Source organism: Carcharodon carcharias, chromosome 17 (assembly GCF_017639515.1).
Source record: "Carcharodon carcharias isolate sCarCar2 chromosome 17, sCarCar2.pri, whole genome shotgun sequence".
NCBI classification, from domain to species: Eukaryota; Metazoa; Chordata; class Chondrichthyes; order Lamniformes; family Lamnidae; genus Carcharodon; species Carcharodon carcharias.
The window spans coordinates 80,669,766-80,694,888 of NC_054483.1; the positions used below are offsets into that span (position 1 = coordinate 80,669,766).

Genomic DNA, 25,123 nt, shown 5'->3' on the forward strand with positions numbered 1-25,123 from the left:
TTGGCTGTTTGCAACAACAAATGTTCCGCAAACATTGTATTACGTACTTTGCCCAAATGACTCTTACAACGTGAGCATTGATGGAAGATGCCGGAAAATATTCAACTGCAGAAGGAATCGCTGTTGGCCCTTATCCTCACCTTATGTTCACATGCAAGGGATTGCTGAATAGTAACAGTGATGACGAGTTCCATCAGATCTTTCCCCCCCCAAGACCCAGAAGCACTGAAACCAATTATATCCCCTCCAACAAGGACTTGAAAATGGCTAACTCAGTATTAACTTATGACTAAATCTGGAACCTTCTTGATCTTAGTAAGATCCTTTGCATGCTGCTTGGGGGCTTTAAAGAGAGAATTTGATTCAGCCACAGAGTCACAAAATGGTTACAGCACAAAAGGAGGCCATTCAGCCCATTGTCTGCACGGGATATCCAAAGGAGCAGTTTACCTCATGCCACTTTAGCTGTATGGCTATGGTTTTTAATTCATTCTCCCTCTCACCTTAAAGGTGGCAAATCCTGATTGAAGAATGTTTTGTATAGTACCCAGTGAATTCCTAGAGGATAGTGATGACTTTTTGGTAACTCATCCAAGTGGCAATTCTTCGTGCCTGAGTGTTGACTTGCTTTTAACGTAAGCCATCCCAGTTGAGTGATCCCTGTCCTTTCTTGGTGCCCAACTTAAAAGTTACAGATATTTTTTAATTCTGGAAACTGACCAGTGATGGGTTATGCAGAGTGCCTGTTCAGTTCCTCACTTTGTACAGGAATGCTAAGGCCCAATGCCTCTCTCCCTCTCTCTCTCTGCCCCTCTCCCCCCCACCCCCCACACACACACCCTGGAAAAACTTACAGCCACTCCTAGATCAGCTAACTGGAGACAAACTGCACATTGGTTTTACCCCCGATCGTTGGGCTGGTTGACAGGCTGGCAGGGTGGTGTTCTAATTACCTTTCCAGCCACTTTTTATAACCCCATCTACACCAGTTGCAAAATGCAGTGAATAAAGATTTTGGCTGGCTTTCTACAAGTCTTAGCAATGTACTGAAGAAAAACCTCTAATTCAGCCTTTTTTTAATGAAAGCTGTGATCTGCAGGTCCAATAAAATGGGTACATACAAAATAGATGCTATCTCTCTTCAGAGGGATAAACTGCTGTTATTTCTACAAGTTGTTCTTGAAATCTAAACTGATATGGGATCCTTTTCGCAAACTGTCTCCTTTTTTTTACCATTTCATTGAAAATTACTAAATTTACACTATATCTCGAAGCATGTAAATGTCCTAAAAATAAAATACATTCTCTAATCAATTCTGCAATTTTCTGGATTTGGACAAAGGAAATGCAAATTCATGGAAAATTACATAGCAACAGTCTTCATGATGGCTTGTGTCTAAAACCCCTAAAATAAGTCCTCACTTGCATAACAAAAGATCTAACTGCACAATTATGATTCTTTAAATTAAGACACAATACTGGTATACAGATTATAAAAAAAAAGTACCATTCAAATTGCTCTCCCAGTGTTTGTGATTTGGTTAGGTTTAAGATCAAGTATCTAGCTGCATGAGCAGCAGTGGATTAATATACTTGGGTCATTAATAGTTTTTAATGATTATCATAAATTAAAAGATCACCTAAACATTATTAAAACGGCTGCTGTGGGAATGGCATGATGCATTTGCTTGCAAAGTTCTTTCTTTAAAAAAAACAAATCACTTTCTTCATTCTGGGTTTTAGACGGCTGACGAATAATTGTCGGTCTAACTGACACTGACAAAATCTTCGATCTGAAATATTCGGCGGAATTTTCCGAGCCCACTGGTGGTGGGCGTGATGGGTGGTGTGTGCAGAAAACGTGGCGGGACCTGCATCACGACAGGGTGAAGGCAGGCCGCGATTGTCCGTCCAGCCTGCCGACAGCGGGCCGCGTTTTCCGCCATCAATCGGCAGGAAGCTAATTGTAACACATCAGTGTATAATTAAAAGGCCATCCTGCCAGGCTCTTGGAACCCCCGGCATATCGTCTGCTCATGTCGGCGGGAAAGCACTTGGTGACCTTCACTTTGGGGGAACTGAGGTGAGTGAGCAGCAGCGTTCTCCACAGCTCACCTGTTGTTTACAGGCCTCGGATGGGGGCGACGGCGGGGGCAACTGATGCCTGGTCCCGGAGGCGACTGAGGTTGGGGGGGTCGGGGAGGGGGTGGTGTTCGGGGGCAAGTGTTGGCCATCCTCAGAGGTGACCATTATCAGTGGGTGAGGAGGGGGGGTGGGGGGCAAGTGCTACCCTGGCGCTGCATCCGTGCACAGACAATCAAGATGGGGGGCAGGGTAAGCAGGAGAAGTGCATATTAAAGCTGATCCATCATTTTCAGATGATGCCATTGGGCAGCCTGTAGGTGAGGAAATGGAGAGAAGCTCAGGCTGGGTGGGTCATTGGGGAACTCCAAAATAATGTTGTAGGAGGGGCAGGGAAATGGTAACAGAAACCATTGATGGATATGCTCCAACTATAGTCGGATAGGTAACAATAGAACCCAGCAAGGCAGATCAAGTGAGCTGGACAGTGGAAGAGTGCCATTGAGTCAGAATGGTGTGGTTGATTGTAAATAGCATAATGCGCCATGGCCACAGTCAGAGAATTGAGAGTTTGGTTATGTATATTTTGCTGCTGGAGAAGAGGTGAAAATTTGATAGCAATGTTTCTAAGAAAAATGGCCATGCTTCTGTTTTAGCTCAGCGATAGTACCATTGTCTTGAAAGCTAAAGATCATGGAATCAAGCCCCGCTCCAGGATTTGAACACAAAATCTCATATTTCATTGCAATACTAAGGGAATATAGCATTGTCGGAAGTGTTGCATTTCAGATAGACCATTAAACCAAAACCGTATGCCCTTTCATGAGAACATAAATATTCTCTGCAGTTAGTAAGTTGTGTGCCTTGAGTATTCAATATGCAGCTGCGATTTGGTTCATCTGTGAGCGTAGAACTTCTGTAGCCTTTGGAAATGCAAACTTCGAGGTGCCAAGGAAATTATTCAATGCTCAATATGTATGACATCTCTCGCTTCCAGGACTCTTCTTCATCATTGCTCGGGACCCTTTTTATATAATCTTACTCTTCCATTATCTTTTTTCTTGTCATATTGGTGATTGATTATGTAGGTGACATTTGAAAATTTAAGTATTTGGAATTTATCCTATTTTAGATTAGATCCCTTTGAGCACTTCTGCTAGGAAAAATAGAGTTACATTCTTAAAGGATGCTTTTTCTTTTAAAAAAATAAGCTTTCCACAAATAGGTGCAAGTGCAGAAAACCAGGCAGATCCAATTTGTCTGCCTGAATTTTATGCACTAAATATTAATATAAACATATCTTTAGATATCCTTATCCAAAGATATCTTGCGGGAGAAATGTAACAGAGGCCGGAACTTTCCATCCCCGTTAACGTTGGTGGGCGTGAGCGGATAATATGACGAGAAAGCCAAAAATAATTTTCACGCCGTCGTGAAAACAGTTTGCAGTCGTCCACTCCACCCGTCAATGGTGGCCACCTTTCTCGCCACTGGATGTTGGGAACATCATTTAAATACATCTGCATCTAATTATAAGCCCTGCTCGCCAGAATCATCTCCACCCCCTCCCACCCCACACGCCAAACATCAAATTTACCACCCACGTTGGTGGGCAAACACGCCGACCCAAAACATGTCTTGACAAGTGTGACATGCAGAAGTCAGGACTTACCATTAGGGCCTTGCTTACATTGTGGACATCCGAGGAGCAGAAGATGCTGGAGCCCGACAGCAACAGGACCCTGGAGGAACATGTGCATTGCATACTGGGTGGATTTTGATGGACATGGCCTCATCACAAAGCGGCTCTCAGAAGGTGGAAGGTCACCGTTAGTGTCTGGGGTCTGCTTTGGGACATCAGTGTCTCGGCCGTGGTCTGCAGGGGGAGGACATGCGAAGCCTGTAAATGAAAATGAAGGACGTCATTACACATTACTCCATGAAAGTGAATATATTAGATTATAAAGTGACAAAATGTGTTCACCCGTACAACCACTTGTGATCAGAAGTCCTTAACTTTTCTAGGCTGACCACTTCTTCCTGACATTTGCAGCAGGGGTGGAGGCAGCCTGTGCAATGGTTGGCCCTGTTGCCTCTAATGACTTCGGTATGGGTCCTCTGGAGAGCCAAAGCCTTGAGGGCCTTGGCTTGCTTTGGCTGCCCTCCTGTGGGCCATCTGCCCCCTCTGTGAGGCTGAGGGGGTCGTGGACAAAGGGGACACAGAGGGAGAGGACAGCCTCTGAGACTCCTGAGTGGATGACCCAGGGGTGCCCTGCTGCTGCTGCTCCTCCCTTCGGGTGTCCAAGGGCCTCGGCCTGTCTCCTTGAGGTGAAAGAGCACCTGGAGGGACGTCGAGGTGCCCTGCCTCCCTCTCACGTTGTCATTGCAGGAACTCGCCCATTGCTGCCACGTTGGCGTGCAAGTCTGCGTGCATCTCCACGTTCTGCTGAACCAGTTCTCTATGGTGTCCGCCATCCTTCCTATGGAGACCTCCATATGTATACATGTGGGCACCACTTCATTAGAGAGCAGATGGATGCATTCCCCCCAACTCATGTGCCACTCAGTTGAGGGCTTCTAACAGCTCTGCGTGATGTTCCCCCACCTTCTGTTGACTGTCCCTGATGAGCTGGAAGGCCAAATCCAGAGGCTTGTCATCTAACTCGGATCTCACAGATGCCTCTTCCCTAGCAGTCCTCTGAGTGCCAGGGAGCTTGGCTGAACCTGCCTCCTCCTGCGGGCGATTGTCCAAGCAGTGACCACCAAATTGTGAACCCAAGCCTGCTCTAGATCTAAGTCCCACTGAGGTGTTTGTCTCTGTGCTGGTGGACGGTGTGGGTAACTGCTGTGACGGGTCTTCCAGGCTGCTTATATGCAGCGCCTTATTGGAGGAGTTGTCCTCTTTGCTGGAGGTGAAGACCTAGATGGAGCTGAGGGACTGGCTGGCTGAGGGTATCAATCACTTGGCAGAGCTCCCTGGCAGAAGAGTCAAAAGCAGGAGAGAGAACACTCAAAGCTGCATTGAGAGAGTGAAGATGTGGTGCAGGATCCTCCTGTGGGTGTTCGCCACCAACCTCACCGTGGCCACAGGCATAGTCCATGTCCTCATGAGTCAGCACAATGGCACGCTCCTCAAAATGAGTGAGGGGCCTAATGTGGGCCACTCCACCCCCGGTCTGGGACTTCTGCCTACTGAGCCAGCTTCTCCTGCATGAAAATAGATGGAGAGAGTGCGAGCAGGACATGAGGCAGAAAGTGGAATGTTTGTGCAGTGTGCAGAGACATGGACAGGATGAGGATGCGAGTTCCAGAGGATATGAGCCTGATGGAGAGTTGAGGGTGTGAGAGGGTTGTTCCTTGAGGTGTGAGATCCCTGTGGATGTGTGATGGGTTTGTGAATGTGTGAGTTGAAAGTGATGAGAAGAGTGACTTACCCTGGCGGAACAGATGAGATCATTCATCCTCTCGGTGCTGGGTGGCTATCCTCTTTTGCAGGGGATTGGCGCTGACCACTGCTGCCACTGCCTCCCATGCTGGATTGGTGACCTTGCTTGATAGCCTTTGCCCAGAGCGGAGGTAGAAGACATTATGGCAGGCCTTCACTGCATCCAGTAGGTGCTTCAAAAAAGTGTCGCTAAACCTGGGGGCAGCATGTTTCCTCCCTTTGGCAGCTATCCATTCCCAGCAGCTTCCTTTCCATTGAAGAGTGCTAGCATTTGGCAGGGGTGACCTTTAAATATGGTGCCCAGTTTACTGAAGGCCTGAGGTAACAGCGGGGCAGGCGAATCAGGGGACCCCCCCCCCCCCCCCGCCCCCAGGTCAGCGACCCGGCGTGTTTCCCGGAAATGCATAATTAATGAGGTGGGAATGGGACGATATGATGCGAAAACCCGCCATCGCAGCCAGCGGGTAAAACACCCCTTTTCCCACCTGCTACCACACTTGGTGCAAATCTGGGGCAATTCCTCCCAGAGTTTTACCTATATTCAGTTTCATCATTAAAAATGATTTCTGACCAGTTGCCTGTAATATTAAAAGCTACTGTGTGAAATTGCATGGAAATGGAAACTATATGACTTACGGCGGGATTTTCCTCTGTGATCTCCTGGTCCTGCCGCGAGTCAATGGACTTCGAGGCGGCACCACCTCGCCTGCAGTGCCCTGTCCGCGACAGGGACCGGAAAATCCTGGCCTTAAGTTCAGTTGAACAAATTGCATGCAGCATCTTTTGAGAGAAGAGAAGTTTTTTTTTATTTAGGAATTCCTTGTATTGTTGTGTCCTGTTGTCTTGCACGTGCAAGCACAGTTCGGGTGTAGATTTGCTCTGTTTATGTAGTTTTGCCCTGTGTGCTATTCCGGCAGGATAGAATGAGCCTGACAGTTAAGATTTTCAGTATCTATAATTCCGACCAGACTGCTGAACTGCATTCACCCTGACTTAACTGGGTTTTGCATGTACTGGTCACGTACACAAAAGTGCTTCTCAGGTACCTTTTAAAAAGACCAGGGGGCTTCTCTTGCATTCTTATATCAGCTAGGCTCCTCTCTCCGCCCTCACCCATTAATTGTCAATGGGTAAAAGAAATAGCATTTTGTTGTTCTAACCAACGCCGGAGTGGAATTGGATGTCAGCATACCTGAATGTTCTCACCCACCTAGTTGGAGGAAGGATGTACATTTCCAATTGGCCCTCTTAACCCTGATTTTTGTGTTTATATACTGTAGCCGACTCAAATAAGGGAGTTGGTACTGAAATCAAATTTCTCTGATCCAGAACTGATACAGGCGAGATTGTTCTTTCTTCACCCAGTTCCTGCCTCAGAATGCCACCACAGTAAATCTCAAAATTGTGTCTTTCAGTAGTGAAATGACACTGTCCAATTTCAATGTAAAACCGCATGACCAATTCCAAAGAACATCAGAAACCTAGGGGCCTAGCAGTTTCTCAGCTTTAATGTCAGCCGGAATGCCATTGGTTATAGTTATACTTCTAAAAATCCTAAACATCAAACTGATAGCCTCATGTCTGTTGCTCTAAGGTGCCCTGGGAAGCACTTTATTATACCTCCCAGTACAGACAAAACTCAACCTTCTGGTTGGAATTAAAAATGCTGAGAGTTTTATTATTGGACCCATGCTACCTGGATACCAAATCCACCACAAAAACTATTTTCATGGAACTTTGTCTCAGATATACATCAATACCGAAGGTGGATGTTTGACATTTGCCAACTTGCAATCTGACACCTGAAAACACGAGAGCCAGGAGATGTCAGACTTCTTCAGTAGGCTATCTCGTTGTTTGGATATCTCACCTTGTGATATGGAACTCCAGTCTGACAACGATTCACAGAAATCCTGAACTTTTCTCAACTTTTCTGTTAAAATTTCTGGTGCTATAGAATGTTTATTTTAAAATTCAGACTAGTTTACTTTCAAATAATGTTATTTTTGGAATTCATTTGACTTGTGTAGACTTGGTTTCAAAACAATAAAATGGTAATTTAACTTTGGAAAAGCTTATGATAACAGCTTGCTGACTTGACAGTTGCACATTTACTGCCCACCTTTTACAACCTGCCATTTCCTTGTGTTGTATATGCCGATATCCTCTTGTTCAATGACAGTGTTCAATGTCAGCTAATTCATCTTGGTGACTGTTCACATCAATATTCTGAGAAATGCAAACATATCAAAATAATCTAACCTGACATCAAATACATCATTCCTTTTTCTGACAGGTCATCATGATCGGGGATGATATTGTGAATGATGTAGGTGGAGCCCAGCAGTGTGGTATGAAGGCTGTCCAAGTAAGGACAGGAAAGTACAGGTTAGTAAATTTTCAGACCTATTTTTCATTTTGTAGGAGTCTTGACCGACCTAATAAGAATGACTGCACCTCAGTGGATTTAAATGCCGGAAAGGCATCATTGCACAACCACACTAATGGGTGGAGAACTTCATGGAAGAAAAGAAAGGGAAACTGGTCCATTACAAAAAGCCCAGACCGCAGCTTACCATAAAAGAGATTCTCCTTTCTAATCATAGATGTGGGACTAGAAAAAAACAGTAGGCAAAATGAAAGGACCTTTAATTAGTATCTATTCCAATGTGAACATTTATTAGCTTTTTAAAGGTTGGCAGTTATTTTTGTGCTCCCAATCTGTCATGTAGAATGCAAGATAGAGAAATTCTAGCACTTTTTTTGCACTTTTCAGTTATTCTAGTGGCTGTAATAATCCATTGTAAAAATTCATTTAGACAACAGGTGGTATTTGCATTACAAATGTCATGAGGATAAGTACATATAAGAGAAACAGAAATACCTGGAAAAACTCAGCAGGTCTGGCAGCATCAGCGGAGGAGAGCACAGTTGACGTTTCGAGTCCTCATGACCCTTCAACAAACTAAGTAAAAATAGGAAAGGGGTGAAATATAAGCTGGTTTAGGAGAGGGGGAGGGCAGTTTGTTGGGACAAGCAGCCAGTAATAGGTGGAGCCAATACTGGCTGCTTGTCCCAACAAACCACCCCCCCCCCCCCCCCCCCCCCCCCCCCCCCCCCCCCCCCCCCCCTCACCTTAAACCAGCTTATATTTCACCCCTTTCCTATTTTTACTTAGTTCTGTTGAAGGGTCATGAGGACTCGAAACGTCAACTGTGCTCTTCTCCGCCAAAGCTGCCAGACCTGCTGAGTTTTTCCAGGTATTTCTGTTTCTGTTTTTGTTTTGGATTTCCAGCATCCACAGTTTTTTGCTTTTATATACATATAAGGGAGGCCATTTGACAATATCTGATTCTCCTATAAAACCTGCAATTTATCCCCCACCACAATTGTCACAACATCCAACTGCCTTTTGAATAACTACAGATTTTGCTTCTACTGTACTATCCAGGAGGCCATTATAGTTTTATTCTTTGTGTGATAACTTCCTAATATTAAACTTGAACTTGCTTTGCCAGTTTACACTTTTATCCCTTTGTCTTGTACTTATGGTTTGGCTTGAAGTCGTATTGACATTTTTTATTTGACTTAGTATCTTTATTAATACCTCTGAAATGTCCCCTTTCTTTTGTTGCCTTTTGAGGCTGAAGCATCGCAGTTTGTCATTCGTTTTGTTATAGCTCTATCCTCTTGTGAATAGAGATCAGGCTTATAATTCTCTTCCAGTTGCTTGGACATTCCCCCTTTGTACTGTGTCCCGAGGTGGTGTGATGATGCCTTATGTGACGATGCCTTACGCAAAAGCGCCAAAAGCACTGAACACGTGCTAGCTAAACACGAAAAACAATTTGCAGGCACTGAGCACCATTAAATATAAATATGGGTGCAGGATAATGTTTCTTTTGGTCTATTTATAAAGTGTCAGTTTGGTCACATATTCCAGTGGATAGTTTTTACAGCTGAACAAGCTTTGGACATATTTTGCATTTTTTGACTACAATTGGGAATGTAGCTCTCCAAAGGTCATACTTCTGAATTCTTTTTAATTTATCTGTAAACATGCTGTCACGTTGAAAGAAGAGTTTGTTTTGAAAAAAGAAACATACAGCACATTTTATTAACTGCTAATTCTGATTAACCTCTGGTCCTGGATTTTAATACTCCAAGATAAAATGATCAGTAAATAATTACTATTTGGGTTTACCTAATATTGCTGTTAATTACGTCTTTTTTTATTTGAAGAGGACTCCAATAACTCAATGATTTGCAGTTTAAATAAAAGAGTAGTTTTTAGCATTATTTCAATTTGAATTTAAGATCATTCAAATTAAGCTACTTTGAATTAAGCCTGCAGAAAGTTCCTATTCTTTTAGTAAATCACGTGTGCAACAGTTGACCTGGTAACAGATTATTTCAAGGTAATCGGAATGGTTACTGGGGAAATTACGTTAAACAGGCACGTTTTTGAGTGGAGTTGCTTTTTAAAAGTCCTGTAGCATAAACCAGGTTCTTCTTCCACAGCTTTCCTCATGCATGCTTTAGCATGTTAGCTGCAATGGCTCAGAAGTTCCTCATACGGTGTAACCAGCAATTTAGAGTGACGTTTGCAACTGCTCTTGTCGGCAGCAGCTTACACTAAAACTTTGTGAGAATCTTATTAAAGTATACAGCAACGTAAAACAAGCAGGAGTCTAAACAATCATGGCCTGAGGAAAGCGGAGAGCCTATTCTACATTCTTTTTATTAGGTTTGAAAATGGAAGTTGGAAGCTATCAAATCATCATTTATGCGTGTTTTGCACAGCATGTTTGAGAAAATAAAATTGTGGAAGATTGCAGCTTTTAATGTACCTCATTCTGATAAGCACTGGTAGTTTCACTGATTCAGTGTAAAAGATAGAGGAGACACAGGTGGAGCATTAAAAACTGGTGCAATTTCCTCAATCTTTTGTACTGAAAATGAACATTCTGCTGCGCTTACGTTTTTATTTTGACACAGGTGTTCTGAGCTACTATTTCCAAAAAGTACCTTTCAGCTGTTAATGCTGTTAACTTCTGTCGGTGTTCCAGATACTGCCGTTTGCTGAGCTACTTGTTTTGTCTCTTAACCTGAAGTGTTCCTGTTTTTTACAGTTATGCTCCTGTGTTATTTTTCAACTATTTTAGACCACCTCTAGGTGGTGCTGTGAACTGTAAATCTGCTCCATTGAAACACTCCTGAACCATTAGATAAATCTATGACATTTTCTATAATTAAATCATTGCCCTTAATTTTTGTCACAACCAGTTGGCGTTGAATTCTGCTCTTGCTTCTAACTATGTCTGTAATTGGGATATTTGGAATCTCGACAAGCTTGAGGTAGCCAAGGTAAATCCTTCAAACTTGTGTTTCAGCAACTAAAATGGATAGAATTCAGTGAAGTGATGTCATCAGCATGAGATTTAAGCAGAAAAATGTATTGTCTGTAGATGCTACACAGAACTCATAGTAAGTTGAAACAAAATCGTGATTCTCACTCACTGGGCAGAACATAATGCCCTCCATCGTGGCGAGCTTGGTGATACGGTGGGGGATTGCGTTTAATCAGGCAGGAGTGTGGTGGGTGGGGACCACCATTGTGGGAAGACCTTCCCATCCCACTGCCACTGAAAGCTCCTAAGTGGGCATTAAATTCTCATCCTGCCACCACTGCTATTAACCAGGTTGGGGAACACCATACAACATGACAAGCAAACTGTTTGGGGTGCTTGTAGGCGAGGAGGGGGAGGGAAGGAGGAGGGGAGGAGAGGAGGGCAGGGGTCCATCGTTCAAAGGCACTCGGTGACTGATTGTAAGACCTGACATTGGAAGGGGCGGGGTGGGGGGCGTTGGTGGGATTGAGTCTCTGAGACCCAACCTCTCCCTTCCTGCTGACTACCCCTCTCTTGCAGTTCCTGCCTGAGGAACCCCTCCCGCCATCACTCACCTGTGGCCTGGGATCCAGCGACGATCCTGAGCCCTCAGGTGGGTGTTGTAACCGGCATCAGTCGCCACCTCCCCAGTTGTCCTGCCGTCCAACAGAACTGCCAGCCTCTTATTGGCCGGCAGCTCTTAGCGGGTGTGACTTCTATCTCTGGGCCCCTTGATTCTGGAGAAAGTCTGCTGCTATCTGGTTAAGTTCTGCAGTGGCACTTAATTCAGTGGGCCTTCCCTAAAAGAGGTGACACGAGACTCATGCTGGCTCTCCGGCTAGAGGCCAAGATCCCCATCACATCCATTAAATACCGCCGCCACCCCCCCCCCCCCCAACTTCTGTCCAACAGAATGGGAGACCTGAGTAGGTCTAACTGCAGCTTCTCCTTTTGAGTCAGTTGCATGTCTGAATCAAGCTACTCCAATCTACAAGTAGGATTCTTGTTTTGAATATATTTTCACTCTCTGTAGGGACGTGGTTTATTTTCCCAAGGCGTACTCCTCGAGTTTAACTAGGCTAGAACATTGTAATCTGTTGCTAAATGACCTGCTGCTTATCCCAGGTAGCACTGTCCTCTACCCAGAAAGACATTGGCTTATAGGGTTTTTTGGGGTGGCAGGAATCTCAGCCCCAGTGGCAGGTGCACTATCCTACTTCCATTATTGAACCAGATGGGCAAGTTAATCAGCAATGCTGGCCTGGAGTACTATAAATGGCTTGAGTTGACTATTTCTCTTTGATAATTAGCATTTGTTACATTTCCTAGTATAGTTTGATTTCTCATTGCCATAAATGCCACTGAGCTGACACCGCATTAGATGGTTGATAACTACAGTGAATTCATAGCTAGCAGAATTTTATAAAGATGGCCTTTTAACCTGTTTGTCATCTAATTGCCCTGGCCTAATCCAATAAATCCTTCTGCTTCTTTGTTCCATCCTGTTTCATTTAATCTCCTCTATCTTTATAACACCTCCTGAATAGTCCATTCTTCAGACTTTGGCCTTCTGTGGACCCCATTTACTATCTGCACCCCACCCCAGAACATTGTGACAGACATTCAGCCTCCTTTGTCCTTCTCCCAACTTCTCTAACCCGTCTGTCTGTGTATCCGGCTTTTTTCAATCTCATATTCCGTTTTTCCAAATTTCTTTGAAAAGGAAATCTCTTAAACCTATCTTTAGTGGCTCAGCATCCATTTTAATTGCACTTACTTTATCAATGAGTGTTAGCTGATTATTCTACAAGGCAGGTGAGGGATGGAGGATTGGATTACCATAACCTGGTCATGTCTTAAACTACAATCCCCAAATGGAAACTTAAAGTGGATGAACAGCAATCAGGATTTGGAACCGTGGGTGCTTTTCACCATTCCTCAATCCAGTTCTGAAGCCATTGGCAATATCCCTAATGCTACCCATCTAAAATCTAATTCCATATTGACCTGAGAACTAACCTGGCATGTCCTTGTCTTCTGCACAGATACTCACTGGATTAACTTGTTAAGCACTTTAAAATTTGAATAAGGAGTGGAAAATGTCAAAACCATAAAATACCATGGTTTCATGATGGAAAAGTAAATGCCAGGCAATCATATTCTGCAAAGAACGTTAAAAGACTAGACGCTGGCCATTGATTCAGGCCAAAGTAACTGTTTGCGACCTCAGAGTCCCATTTGACCCCAAAGCTGAGCTTCTGATCTTTGATCCTTCCCATCACCAAGACGGTTTACTTCCACCTCTGTAACATTGTAAGCCTCAGAACATGCCCTCACCCATGCCTTTCTCACCTCCTGACTCAACTAATGCAATGCTCTCCTGTTTGACCTGCCACCTTCCACTCTCCATTAACTTCACAACATGCAAAACTCTGCTCCCCGAATCCTCTGCACCAAGTTCCACTCACCTTATCCTCACAGGCCTTCAATTTAAAATTCTTATCCTCTGTATTTAAATCCTTTCAAGGCCAGATTTCCCCTCTATCTCTAAACTCTTCCAGCTCTACAATCAATCCTCCTCAGACTCGCCATGCGTCTAATTATAGCTGCTTGTGCAGCATCACCCCTTCATCCCACCATTGGCAACTGTATCTTTAGCCATCCAGGCCCCGTACTCTAGAATTTATTTCTCATCTGTGTTTGCACCTCTCTCCCCACCTTTAAGACCTACCTCTTTAACCAAACTTTTGGTTGCCTTTTCTAATATTTTCACCTTTGGATTGGTTTGTACGTTTCGATTAAGCCTCTGTAAAGTGTATTGGAATGTTTTTATATGTTACATTTGATACAGATGCCACAACAAATAAGTATATATATGTGCATATGTCATTCATATAATCTCAGCCCTGTATATGGGGCACTGCCCTGAAACTGCTGTAATCCCATCACTGTAAAATGAGATGTTAGGTATTTGTGTACTTAGATATTTTTTATTTTCCCCAACGCCATTTCTGACTGTTCATCTTAACGTAGACATCTGCTTCAGGTCTGGAATTGGACCAATCCACTGCAAGTGCTTTGAATCCTCATCTGTCTTTTCATTCAGTGCAGTTTTTAAATTCTACCAAGTTCAAATCTCTGAGAAAAGAATGGGATAACTGCATGCTATATCACAAGTATATTAATCTACAGGAAAATAAAAAAGGACCCAGCACGGAAACATGCTTTTGTCACCTATTATGTGCCAATTGAATATTCCTGTGTTCAGGGTGTTTTGGGACTCTGATTTTATTAACACAATTAACACAATTTGAACTTTGCATGGCATGCCTGCCTCATTTTTCTTTTGGCCTCAGATCAGTCCATTTTTCAGTTAGATTAGCTCTACAGGCAGGATCAGTTAGTTGTCATTCAGCTCGTGTTGTATTATGGCTGCCTGGCATTACAGCATATTAGATTAATATCTGACGCAGAGGAAACAAATTGAGCAGCATATGTATTTTTCCAAGGACCATACATCAAAACCTTCCAGGGTGTTGATGAACTTTGTGCTGTCACTGAGGAGGAAGATGAGAGGCCACTAAGCATCACAAGACATGACTGTGGACATGTGGTTTTTGACATTCCATTTTCCCAAGATTTTAAAAAAAATGTACACTTTATATTGCTTTGTAGAATTAAGTCAACTTATAAAATGTTTAGTCTGCAATGAGCCGGGTATCTGGATTTGATCAAAATATAACCCAGCGCTATTAGATCCAAAAATTAAAATTGTATAGTTCATTGCACGGTCATTTTGAGGAAAAAAGGAAACTGGGAACTTGCATTGAACCAAATATAAAGGCTAAGTTTAATATAGACTCCCTGATTTATTTTGAAATTTGTAGCTATTGATTTAATGAATCACCTGGAGTTTCCCTGGTCTAAAAGATATAGAAAAGAGGGTAGAATGGTGCACAAATAGTGGAAGGAAAGATTTTGATTTTTGATTATTACTGTTATTTTAATGACAGGTTTGACTTTCAGATGTTTGGACTATAATGAAAGTGTAATTTAAAAACTTTTGCAATTGGATGTTCTGAAATCTATTTTTTAAAAATACAGCCCAATCATGATTTTTAAATTAAGTTTTAAATACTGCACACAGTTCATGTTTAAGATAATATTCCCTTCCCTCACTCCTACCCTTTGACTGGAGTCATCAATTTTTTGGTTTTAAAGTTGTTTTGGTTGAGATTCCCTAACTCGGTATAAGAGTGGAAGTCAAACCTAGGTGCTTTTTTTTTTATTTGTTCATGGGATGTGGGCGTTGCTGGCTAGGCCAGTATTTATTGCCCATCCCTTGCTGGTACACTTACCTCAGTAGCATGCTATAGATTGTGCCATCGAGGGACAGAACTATTTATATAGGGCAGTTTTGCATTAGATTGCACTTTACACTCGTGAAGCTAAAGGGTGTTAATGATGGATCCCATTTTCTATGAATAACTTTTTTTTTTAATTCATTCATGGGATGTGGGCATTGCTGGCTAGGCCAGCATTTATTGCCCATCCCTAATTGCCCTTGAGAAAGTGGTGAGCTGCCTTCTTGAATCACTGCAGTCCCTGTGGTTTAGGTACGCCCACAGTGCTGTTAGGAAGGGAGTTGCCATCAATACGTGTGTGTCAGTCACATTCACTGGCCTCTCTTTGCATCTCCTTATGCTTACTATGATGTCTTGTATGAAATGGTATCTTTCAGCTTGTGTGGATTCCCACAACAGTAGATTGCCATTCACCAAAATTCCAGTGAGCTGCAGCTCATCACAGCATGGTACAAATTGATAGCCAAATAAATTACCCACCAATGAAGTTATCCTTATTGTACTGAGTAACAGTGCACACAAAAAAAAGCTACCAATAGACATCTGGTGGGGTGAGTGTAATGTTAACACGAAAAGCTTTGTTTGCACAGAGGCACCTACTTTGGTTTTTAGTGTTGCTCCTGTTATTTTGACTTATCTACTAAATCAGTCAGGTTTAATTTTTTCCCTCTATGCTCCTGTCAACTATTTTTAAGCACACTATAACCTTAGTGTCCTGTAATTTTACAATGATACATAACTTGTGAAGCTGGGGAAACTGAGTAGCTAATTCATACCAGAATAGGTAATGAGACATAAACATTACCTAAAACTACAGATTCAGTTGCAAGATGAAAGATAGGTAAAGATATACTGTAAATTCTGTGTTAGCTGGCACTTCTACCAACTGGAATTCCTAATGTTCCCTTAATACGGATTGTCACTTTACCAACCGGAAGCAATTGCAAAGTTATCCGGAACCCGTGCCAGTATACGGGATCATTTTATACTTGAGTTTATGTTTTAATGTACTATTAAAGATTAGAAGTAAAAAGAATACTATTCCTTCTTACTTCAGTACTTGCATATCAGTTCATGCTGCAAGTATCGCACTGTATCTCATTGGTAAATGGAACTCTCCATTAACCGGTATTTTTGATTAATCGGCACCACCCAATCCCCATGAATGCAGGATAATAAAGATTTGACTGTATCTGTAAAATATCTTCATCAAGACTTCACATGGGAACCATAACAACGTCCATGAAGATCCTACTGATTTTAGATGAATTTCTGATCATCTGAATAAATTGTAGCAAAAACAAATGTAAGCAAGGATTGCAGGTCTTGAATTAGGTTGCAAAAGTATGTTGTCCCCATGTAATTCCAAATGTATATGGACTGCTGTGGCAATTTGTGCAGCAGCTTCTCTTCACTGTGTATCCCAACGTAGAAAGTGATCATCTAGTTATTGTATAATCCAGCCCGTTTTGTTACATGGGAAAATCAGGCCTGTGAATAGTTACTTCTTAATCATACAGTAAGGAGTTACCCATTTAAGACCGAGATGAGGAGGAATTTCTTCTCTGAGGGTAGTGAATCTGTGGAATTCTTTACCGCAGAGGTCTGTAGAGGCTGGGTCGTTAAGTATGTTTAAGGCAGAGATAGATATTTTTAATCAATAAGGGAATCAAGAGTTATGAGAAAAAGGCAGGAAAGTGGAATTGAGAATTATCAGATCAGCCATGATCTCATTGAATGGTGGAGCAGACTTGATGGGCCGAATGGCCTACTTCTGCTCCTACGTTCTGGTCTTACTTTCTATCACCCTCCTAAAAAAACATCTGTTATCTTTAATACTGCTGTCAACATGTGTTCTGCAGATTGATTTTAATTTTCCAGGATTATTTAATACGTCAAATTAGTAAATTGGTGTGTGAGTGGAGGGAGCTAGGTTAAGTTGAACTAGTCAAAATTGTCAGCCCAGAGGTTGCAACTGAATAAATCTGTTTTGTAAAACCTCTCTTGTGAAGTAGCCACTGCCATCATGTTTAAAACATTTCTGATCTTGCTGAATACAAAAAAGTGTGCCAATTAATAAATAAAGCTGTTTGGGAACATGAGAAATTGGGGCTGGAGTAAGCCATTTGGCCCCTTGAGCCTGCTCCATCATTCAGCAAGATCATGATCCAAATCGTCCGATCACCGTCGGAACCGCTGATCGGACAGAAAACTCTGCACTTACCTGAATACGTTTTAAAAAGGCCAACTTCCGATGCAGCATCCAAAATTACTCCCTCAGCGCTAGAATCCATGGAGAGGCCTGCGAAGATGATCAGCTCAGGAGACACTACCCTTTTTCACGGCACTAGCTGCCATATTCTGGTAATTAGTTTAAGGTCTAATCTTTTAATGTTTGAGTGTGAGTTAGTGAATGGATGAGTGAGTGGGTGAATGAGTGAGCGAGTGGGTAGGTGGGTGAGGACATTAGGTGGGCGAGTGGGTACTTGGGCAGTCGGGGAGTAGTCGGGTGGTTGGGGGTTAGTAGGGTCGGGTAAGCAGGTGGTCGGTTGGTGGTCGGGTCGGTGGGGATGGGGGGGTGTAGTCAGGTGATCAGGAGGGTGGTTAGGGAATAGCCGGGGTGTTGACTGGGGGGCCGATTGTAGAAGTACCTGGTGTTATACCAGGTTTTAATCTGTCTAATGTTCCCTGGGTAACTATACAGGTTAATACCACGGAACTATCCGAAGTTTCTGACTCCAGCTCAGAATCAGAGATGTTCATAGAGAGTTCCAGGAAGCAGTGGAATTGTCTATTGGAAGTTTAAGCTTCCTGGGCAGTTCCCACGTAGGTCCGACAATTCTGAGACTGGAAGATTTGAGCCCATGATGGATCTTCTACCTCAGCTCCACTTTTCCACCCATCCCCATATAACTTGATTCCCTTAGTGCCCAAAAATCTGTCAATCCCTGTCCTGAATGTACTCAACGAATGAATGTCCTAGCCCTTTGGGGCAGAGAGTTCCAAAGATTCACAACCCTTTGAGTGAATAAATTTTCCCCATCTCAGTCCTAATTGGTTGCCCCTTTTCTGAGGTTTTGACCTCTAGTTTGACACTTCCCAGCCAGGGAAACATCCTGCAGCATCTAATCTCTTAAGCCGCTTAAGAATTTTATATGTTTCAGTGCTATCACCTCTTATGCATCTAAACTCTAGGAAATATAAAGGCCTAGTTTATTTGATCTCTTCTCATAGGACAATCCTTCATTCCAGGAATCAGACTGTGAACCATTGTTGCACTCTCTGTAAGAATATTATATCCTTAGGTAAGAAGATCCAAACAGTACGCAGTACTCCAGGTGTGAACTCATCAAACCCCTACATGATTGCAGTAGGACTCCTTTACTTTTGTAAACCAATCTTTGTTTTAAAAAAAAAAGGCAAACATATAATTTGGTTTCCTAATTGCTTACTGTACCTGCATGTGAACTCTGTGATCTGTGTATGAGGACACCTTTGAATGCAAGCACTTCCCATTTTCTCATATTTAAAAAAAAATGCTGCTTTTATTTTCCCTACCAAAGCTGATAACTTCACATTCCTCCATGTTTTATTCCACCTGCTACTTTCTTGCCCACTCACTTAACCTACCTGTATCCCAATGTAGCCTCTTTGTGTCCTCCTCACAGCTTACTTTTCTGCCTAACTTTGTATTCTCAGTAAACTTTAATACATTACACTTTTCCCCTCATCTAAGTCATTGATTTAGATTGTAAATTGCTGAGGCCCAAGCATTGATCTTTGCAGTACCCCACTAATTACAGGCTGCCAACCCAAAAATGAGCTAGAATCATAGAATGGTTACAGAGCAGAAGGAGGTAATTTGGCCTGTTGTGTCCATGCCAGCTATCTGCAAAGCAACTCAGCCGGTTCCACTTCCTTGTGTACTCTGTGTCCATTTATAAAGCCCAGGATCCCATATGCCTCTTTAACCGCTTTCTCAGCCTTCCCTGCCACCTTCAATGATTTGTCCACATATAGCCCCAGCTCCCTCTGTTCTTACACATTTGGAATTATACCCTTTATTTTATATTGCCTGTCATTCTTCCTACCAAAATGTATCACTTCAATCTTCTCTGCCTTAAATTTCATCTGCCACATTTATTCTTAATGTTTTCTGAGAGTTAATGCACAATCCCATGAGCCCTAATTTTGTGTAAATACTCTTGTATGGCATCTTATCAGAGGCTTTTTGAAAATTTAAATATGTCACATCTATTGGTTTCCTCTTGTCAACTCTGCCAGCTACTATCTCAAAAAACTGTAACAGATTGGTCCAACACAAATTGCCTTCCCCAAATCCATGCTGTCTCTGCCCAATCTTTGTATGATTTTCTAAGTGCCCCTCATATCACATCCCTAATAATAAATTGTAGCATTTTCCCTACCACTGATGTCAGGCTACCTGGCCTATAGTTCCCTGTTTCTTTCTCCCTCCATTCTTGAATAGCAGGATTATATTTGCTACCTTCCAATCTACTGACACTATTCTAAAATCTAGGGAAGCCTGGAAGGACAAAACCAATGTATCCAATATCTCTGTAGCCTGAAAGATTAACCCTGTTACTCTATCCACACAGCTGCTGCTTAACCAGCTGAGATTTTTTTCAGCACTTTCTGGTTTTATTTCTGTGGCCACCTCTTTTAAAATCCTGGGTTTAGGCCATCAGGTCCAGGGCGTTTGCTGCTATTATTCATTCGTCATCTGGTTTGATCTGTCTCGGCACTTAGATGAGAAATGATTAGTTCGTTGACATATTTAATGAGTTCACTTGGAACATTGACCTTTACTGGAACCATAGCAAGATGAAGTAGGCCCCTTAATTGCTGCACTTCCTGCCTGTCCTCCATTAACCATTCATATTCCATAGTTACTTCAAGTATAGGTTATCTCAAAGAACAGAAACCAAAGTACCCGCGAACTTAAACTGTTTTGTTTCAAACAAATATATTTAATTGAGATATTCCAAGTGTGTATAGAGTTTGTTTTGCACCGGTTGATCAATGGTCCATTTCAAAGATTCTGTTTATTCAGAATCCATTTGTAAACACAATCCCAAAACAATAATAGACCATATTTTCTCCCCTTCTGGTGTCCATTTATAAAACACAGTTTTAAACTTGCCTGTTTTTAATATAATCTTTCCCTAGCATGATATCAAGATAATTACACGTGGCAATTAGCAATAATAATGTCAAATGTACAAGATTACAGAGATTTTCTGGTGAATGTTCTGATACAAACAAATGGACATTTTAATTGCAAGTGAAGTGAAATAGGTCAAAGCACAGACAGATTTGATATTCTGTGTGATTTTATAAGTTCCTAAATTCTGAACATTTTATCCTGTTTGAAATGCAAGTAATGATGCATGCCAGAAAATTTCAAGCTTTATGTTGCAGTTTATTTGATCGGCCTTTTGTAATGGTTCATTATCTATATTGTTGTTTTTCATGAATTGGTGAAAAACAGATTGGCTAATTAAATGTGCATTTGCACTGCAGTGGTAGCATCTGGTTTCACTTCGCACCGACACTAATGTTTTATCGTGTAAATCAGAGCTGCAAATTTGCCTGACTCTGGGGCAAACAGTGTGAGACTGCCTCCTAAAGTTGGGCCCTGACTCAGCTTTTACACTGCAACTTCAGCATCAGTGAAAAGCAAAATGAATTCACACTAACATTATTATTGCAGTGTAAAGTCATGAAAGAAACCCGACCGGAAGCATATGTAAAGTATTTGTTACTAAGCATTTAAGACTTGTCTGTCATGCAATCATTGAACTGAGCTCCATCTCCATTCAGAGATTAGGTGCAGATTTAACCAACAGAATGTATGTCTTTATCTTCATCAAATTAGTTTTGCCACAGTTTCGCAGACACAACAGACCTTTCTTTCCTCAATTAACAAGGATTTCCTGTACCTCTGCACCAGTTTTATAAATAGCTTCAGAACTAAATAATATAATTGTAACACTGGGCAGAATCTTGTGCCCTCCCTCATGATGAGTTTGGTGGTGGGGATGGTATTTAATCAGTGGGAGGCTGGCGAGTGCACCTTCCCACCTCCACCCCAATTAAGTATGTGGTGGGAAGGCCCATGGATGGCCTGCCCACTCGGCTGCCAATTGAGACACTTAAGGATCTCATCTTGATGCCGCTAGTATTAACCCAGTGGGGGGGGCTTGCCATGCAGGAAGCATGACAAGCAAACCTGTGCAGGGTTCCTGGAGGCAGGGGGCGTACCCTCATTCAAATGCACTCGGTGACCAATCAAGGGACCTAGGATCAAGAAGGGGGGGATCCGCTGAGAGCCACCTCCCTGCCCTTGCTGCCGACTCCCCTCCCCACGACCTCCATCCTTCTAACACCCACAACTAAGCCCCCTCCTGCCATCCTTCACCTCTGGCCTGGGATCCAGCAACGATCCTAGGCCTCGGAGTGCGTATCACATTGGCAGCAGCCACCACCTCCCTGATGGCGATGCCATTCAGTGAAGGCCAGCAACTCTTGGCGAGCAGGACTGCTTCCCCCAGGGTCCTTGATCCCAGGGAAGGCCAACCACTGGCCTCTCAAGTGCCTGAATGGAACAGGATGTGGTGAATCTTCCCAAAAAGAGGCTTTGGTTGGCTCTCCAGCTGGCAGTAGACCCCCACTGCCTTCACAAGATTCTGCCCCTTAAGTGAGAAAACTATTCAGTGCAGAAAATGATTATAGAAACTTTAAATATATTGGAGGTGAAAATGGGCATCGTGACACCTTTTGTTTGGCACTACCAAGCCTCTTAAAAGTTCCAAAATGGCATCCATGGCATACATTAGATTTGATGTGTGCCAGAAATCATCTTGATAAAAAAGATGAGTGTCTAACATCCACTAGGAGTATGCAGAGCAGGGAGATCACACTGAGCATCAGTGATCTAAGCTGATTTGATAGCAGCGCTGCCATTCTGGAGCTCCTCATTCCAACCTGCATCCTCTCTTAACCTCCCACAACTGAACACACATCAAGCAGCATGAAGACCCTCCACCAGCACTATTTAAAGGGATCACTAACTACTTGCAAGTTGGTTGCTGATTTATTTCTTCTGGCTATTGCTGCAATCCTGAATTTTGGGTGCTTTCTGTTGTAGGTTGAGGTTCCTGTAGTCTACAGGGAGCGAATGTGGATGGTGCTGAATTACTTCTTTGGTGACTGCAAGGCTTTTGCACAGAACAGTTGTGTCAAGACTTGTGTGGGCCTTCCTTTTGATATTGAGCACGACTCTTGAGAGGCCAGGCAGGGGGGGACAAGGTGTTAGACAAGAGAAGAGAGGGAAAAGGACACTTATCAGAGGACCATATTTACAGAGGGTCTTTAGAGAGCAGATCTGTTAGAGGACGGATTGTTGGGGTGCTGTGATGATCTGGAAGCCACATCCAGAGGTGTAATGGCAGCATTCTGCCCTGCATGGCAGTAAGCTGAGATTGCTCGATAGGAGTCTGAGTTTCCACTGCAGCACCCAGAAGCTTGGTAGATACTGCTTGTGCTGCAATGCAAGCTGAGATATTGGCCATCAGGTACTGTGTCATTGTTGGCTCCACTTGTGCATCGATGGAAGTAGCCCCCAGTTTGATGTCGGAAAGAATGGGCTCCAGGTTCTGCACAAACCCCCCGTGCCAAGTTGGTTCTGGACTCCTCCATGCCCCTTGACGTTGAGGACAGGCTTTCTGGTAAGGTTCCCAGTGCACTAAGCGTTTGGGCACATACATCCATCAGCACTCTTCTGTAGCCTGGCCCATTAAAGTCATCATTGGAGTCCTCTGCTGTAGAACTTGGCCTCGCCCTCTAGTGAGCTGGTACTTTCAATATCCCTTCCTCTGCCTGAACTGTAGTGTACATGCCCAGTGCCTCACCACGTGCTGATCTTCAGTGATCCACAGTGAGCTGTTGGCTGTGACTATGAAAACAAATGATGATGTGTCTCCATCTTCACGCTGCCTTTTTGCTTTTCCTGCAATGCCTGGGCAGGTTGCAGTTCTTGGCATGTGAAAGGAAAAAGGTAGGGTTGTAGTGAGGGGAAGAAGAGAAAGTAAGAAGAGCATGTTTACACTTTCTGCAGCGTCTCTGACAGAAGAGCGTGTGGGCTGAAGGGGAAGTGGATGAATATGAGGATTAGGTCGGTATTTATTCTCACCTTCAATGGCTTCAGCCTGACCATTGACCACAGCCTCAGTAATAGCCCTTTCCCAATGGCTAGCACCATCTCCTCCATTGGGATTAGAAAATGCAGGCGGCTGTCTACCTCTTCTGTCTCTGGTTGTATGTCACGTCCTTTCTGCTGCAAGAGAAAGGAAAGTATGTCAAGTAGGTGTCATGCAATCTGTGTGGCTGTGGGGCTTGCAGCGATGCAAAGCGTGTGAGAATGAGGTGAAGCATATGAATGTAAGGTATGAAAATGAAGCAGATGAATATTGGATATGAGAATGAGGTGGAGCAGATGAATGTTAGGTATGAGTCGTGTTTGATAGAGATTGTTGGTAGGTGTGGTTAATTGAACAGTGGCTGAGGCTAATGGTGCAGTTAGTAGGATTGACATTTGAAGATGTATTCACCTTGACCACTCGTGTGAGATCATTAAACTTCCTCCTGCACTAAAGGGTCCATCTCAGTTTATATGTGCTCAAAACCTGGAACAGGACTTGAACCCACAATCATCTGACTCAAAGAGAGTGCTATCACTGAGCCAAGCTAACACTCGTGAATGGATATGCAAACAGTTGAATTCCCTATGTGAAACCCATTTGCATAATGTGGTAGAGTTTCTCTTTTCCCCATTAGTCTTAATGGAATTTTACAGGCATTTTTCATTTTCCCTCAATTTACCCTCACTTCAGGTGTGTTCATTAACCATTTTGAGAGTTTCCTATTGGAGATTACGATTGAGTCTTGATGTACGCCCAGACCTCCTCCTTGAGTTCTCCACCTGAAGGCAGATCCTTGGTGATTATTCACCAAGCCAAAACAATGTGCTATGATTTTTTTTTACTACTGGTAGGACGCAGAGGCAGGCCATCTCAACCGGAACATGGAATCAAACCCTGTACTGTTGGCATTAATCTGATCCGCGCAGTAGCCATCCGGCCAACTGAGCTAAACCCCACATATGCCCTGATGGGGTTTTTTTAATTTTAAGCTTATTTTGGAATGGTTTCGGTTTTAATATAAATGAACATTGTTGAAATACTTTCTAAGAAAAATGTCCTTCGTCATTGTACATAAATAAAATGCATTCATAAACCACAAAGATCTGAAGTGCAGCATTTTCGATCAAAGTATATCTGAATGCTATAGACTTTTTGGGTTAAGAGAAAGCAGTCCTATTCATGTTCTCTTATGGCTGGGATAAATTTGGTGTTGTATTATGCACAATGACTGGCACTTGGCTTTGATACCCACTTCAGGAGAATTGAGGCAAAGCTATTCAATGGATCTCAAGAATTGTGAATAATTTTGCTGACTCTAATGAAATTCAAAGTGTTCAAATGTTGAACCCATAAATGGTGGCAGTAACTTCACACAGACAGCAATGTCTGAATGTAATCCTAAGAACTATTGAAATGCTAATTATTACCACTGAAGCACATAGGTGTTTTAAAATGCACTGTGTATTAAATTAGAAAAAATCTAAAACCAAGGCCTAAAGATATCTAGCAGCCTTTAGGTCATTGATGCATTAAAGAGCAGAGTTCTGTGAATAGAGATTAAAACTAATCTAAAATTTGAGAAGGAACTGATAAAACTAGGGCTAATTATACGGAAGA

General features: G+C 42.8%; 1 protein-coding gene across 2 annotated transcripts in view; it reads left to right on the forward strand.

Annotated features, from left to right (window-relative positions):
* Positions 1-25,123, forward strand: part of LOC121290146 (phospholysine phosphohistidine inorganic pyrophosphate phosphatase) — a 155,810-nt gene that overhangs the window by 74,987 nt on the left and 55,700 nt on the right. For both annotated transcript variants that reach the window (XM_041210373.1, XM_041210372.1), the window contains exon 6: positions 7,824-7,915. In XM_041210373.1, the coding sequence (XP_041066307.1) occupies positions 7,824-7,915 (92 nt within the window). The remainder of the gene's footprint in view (positions 1-7,823; positions 7,916-25,123) is intronic.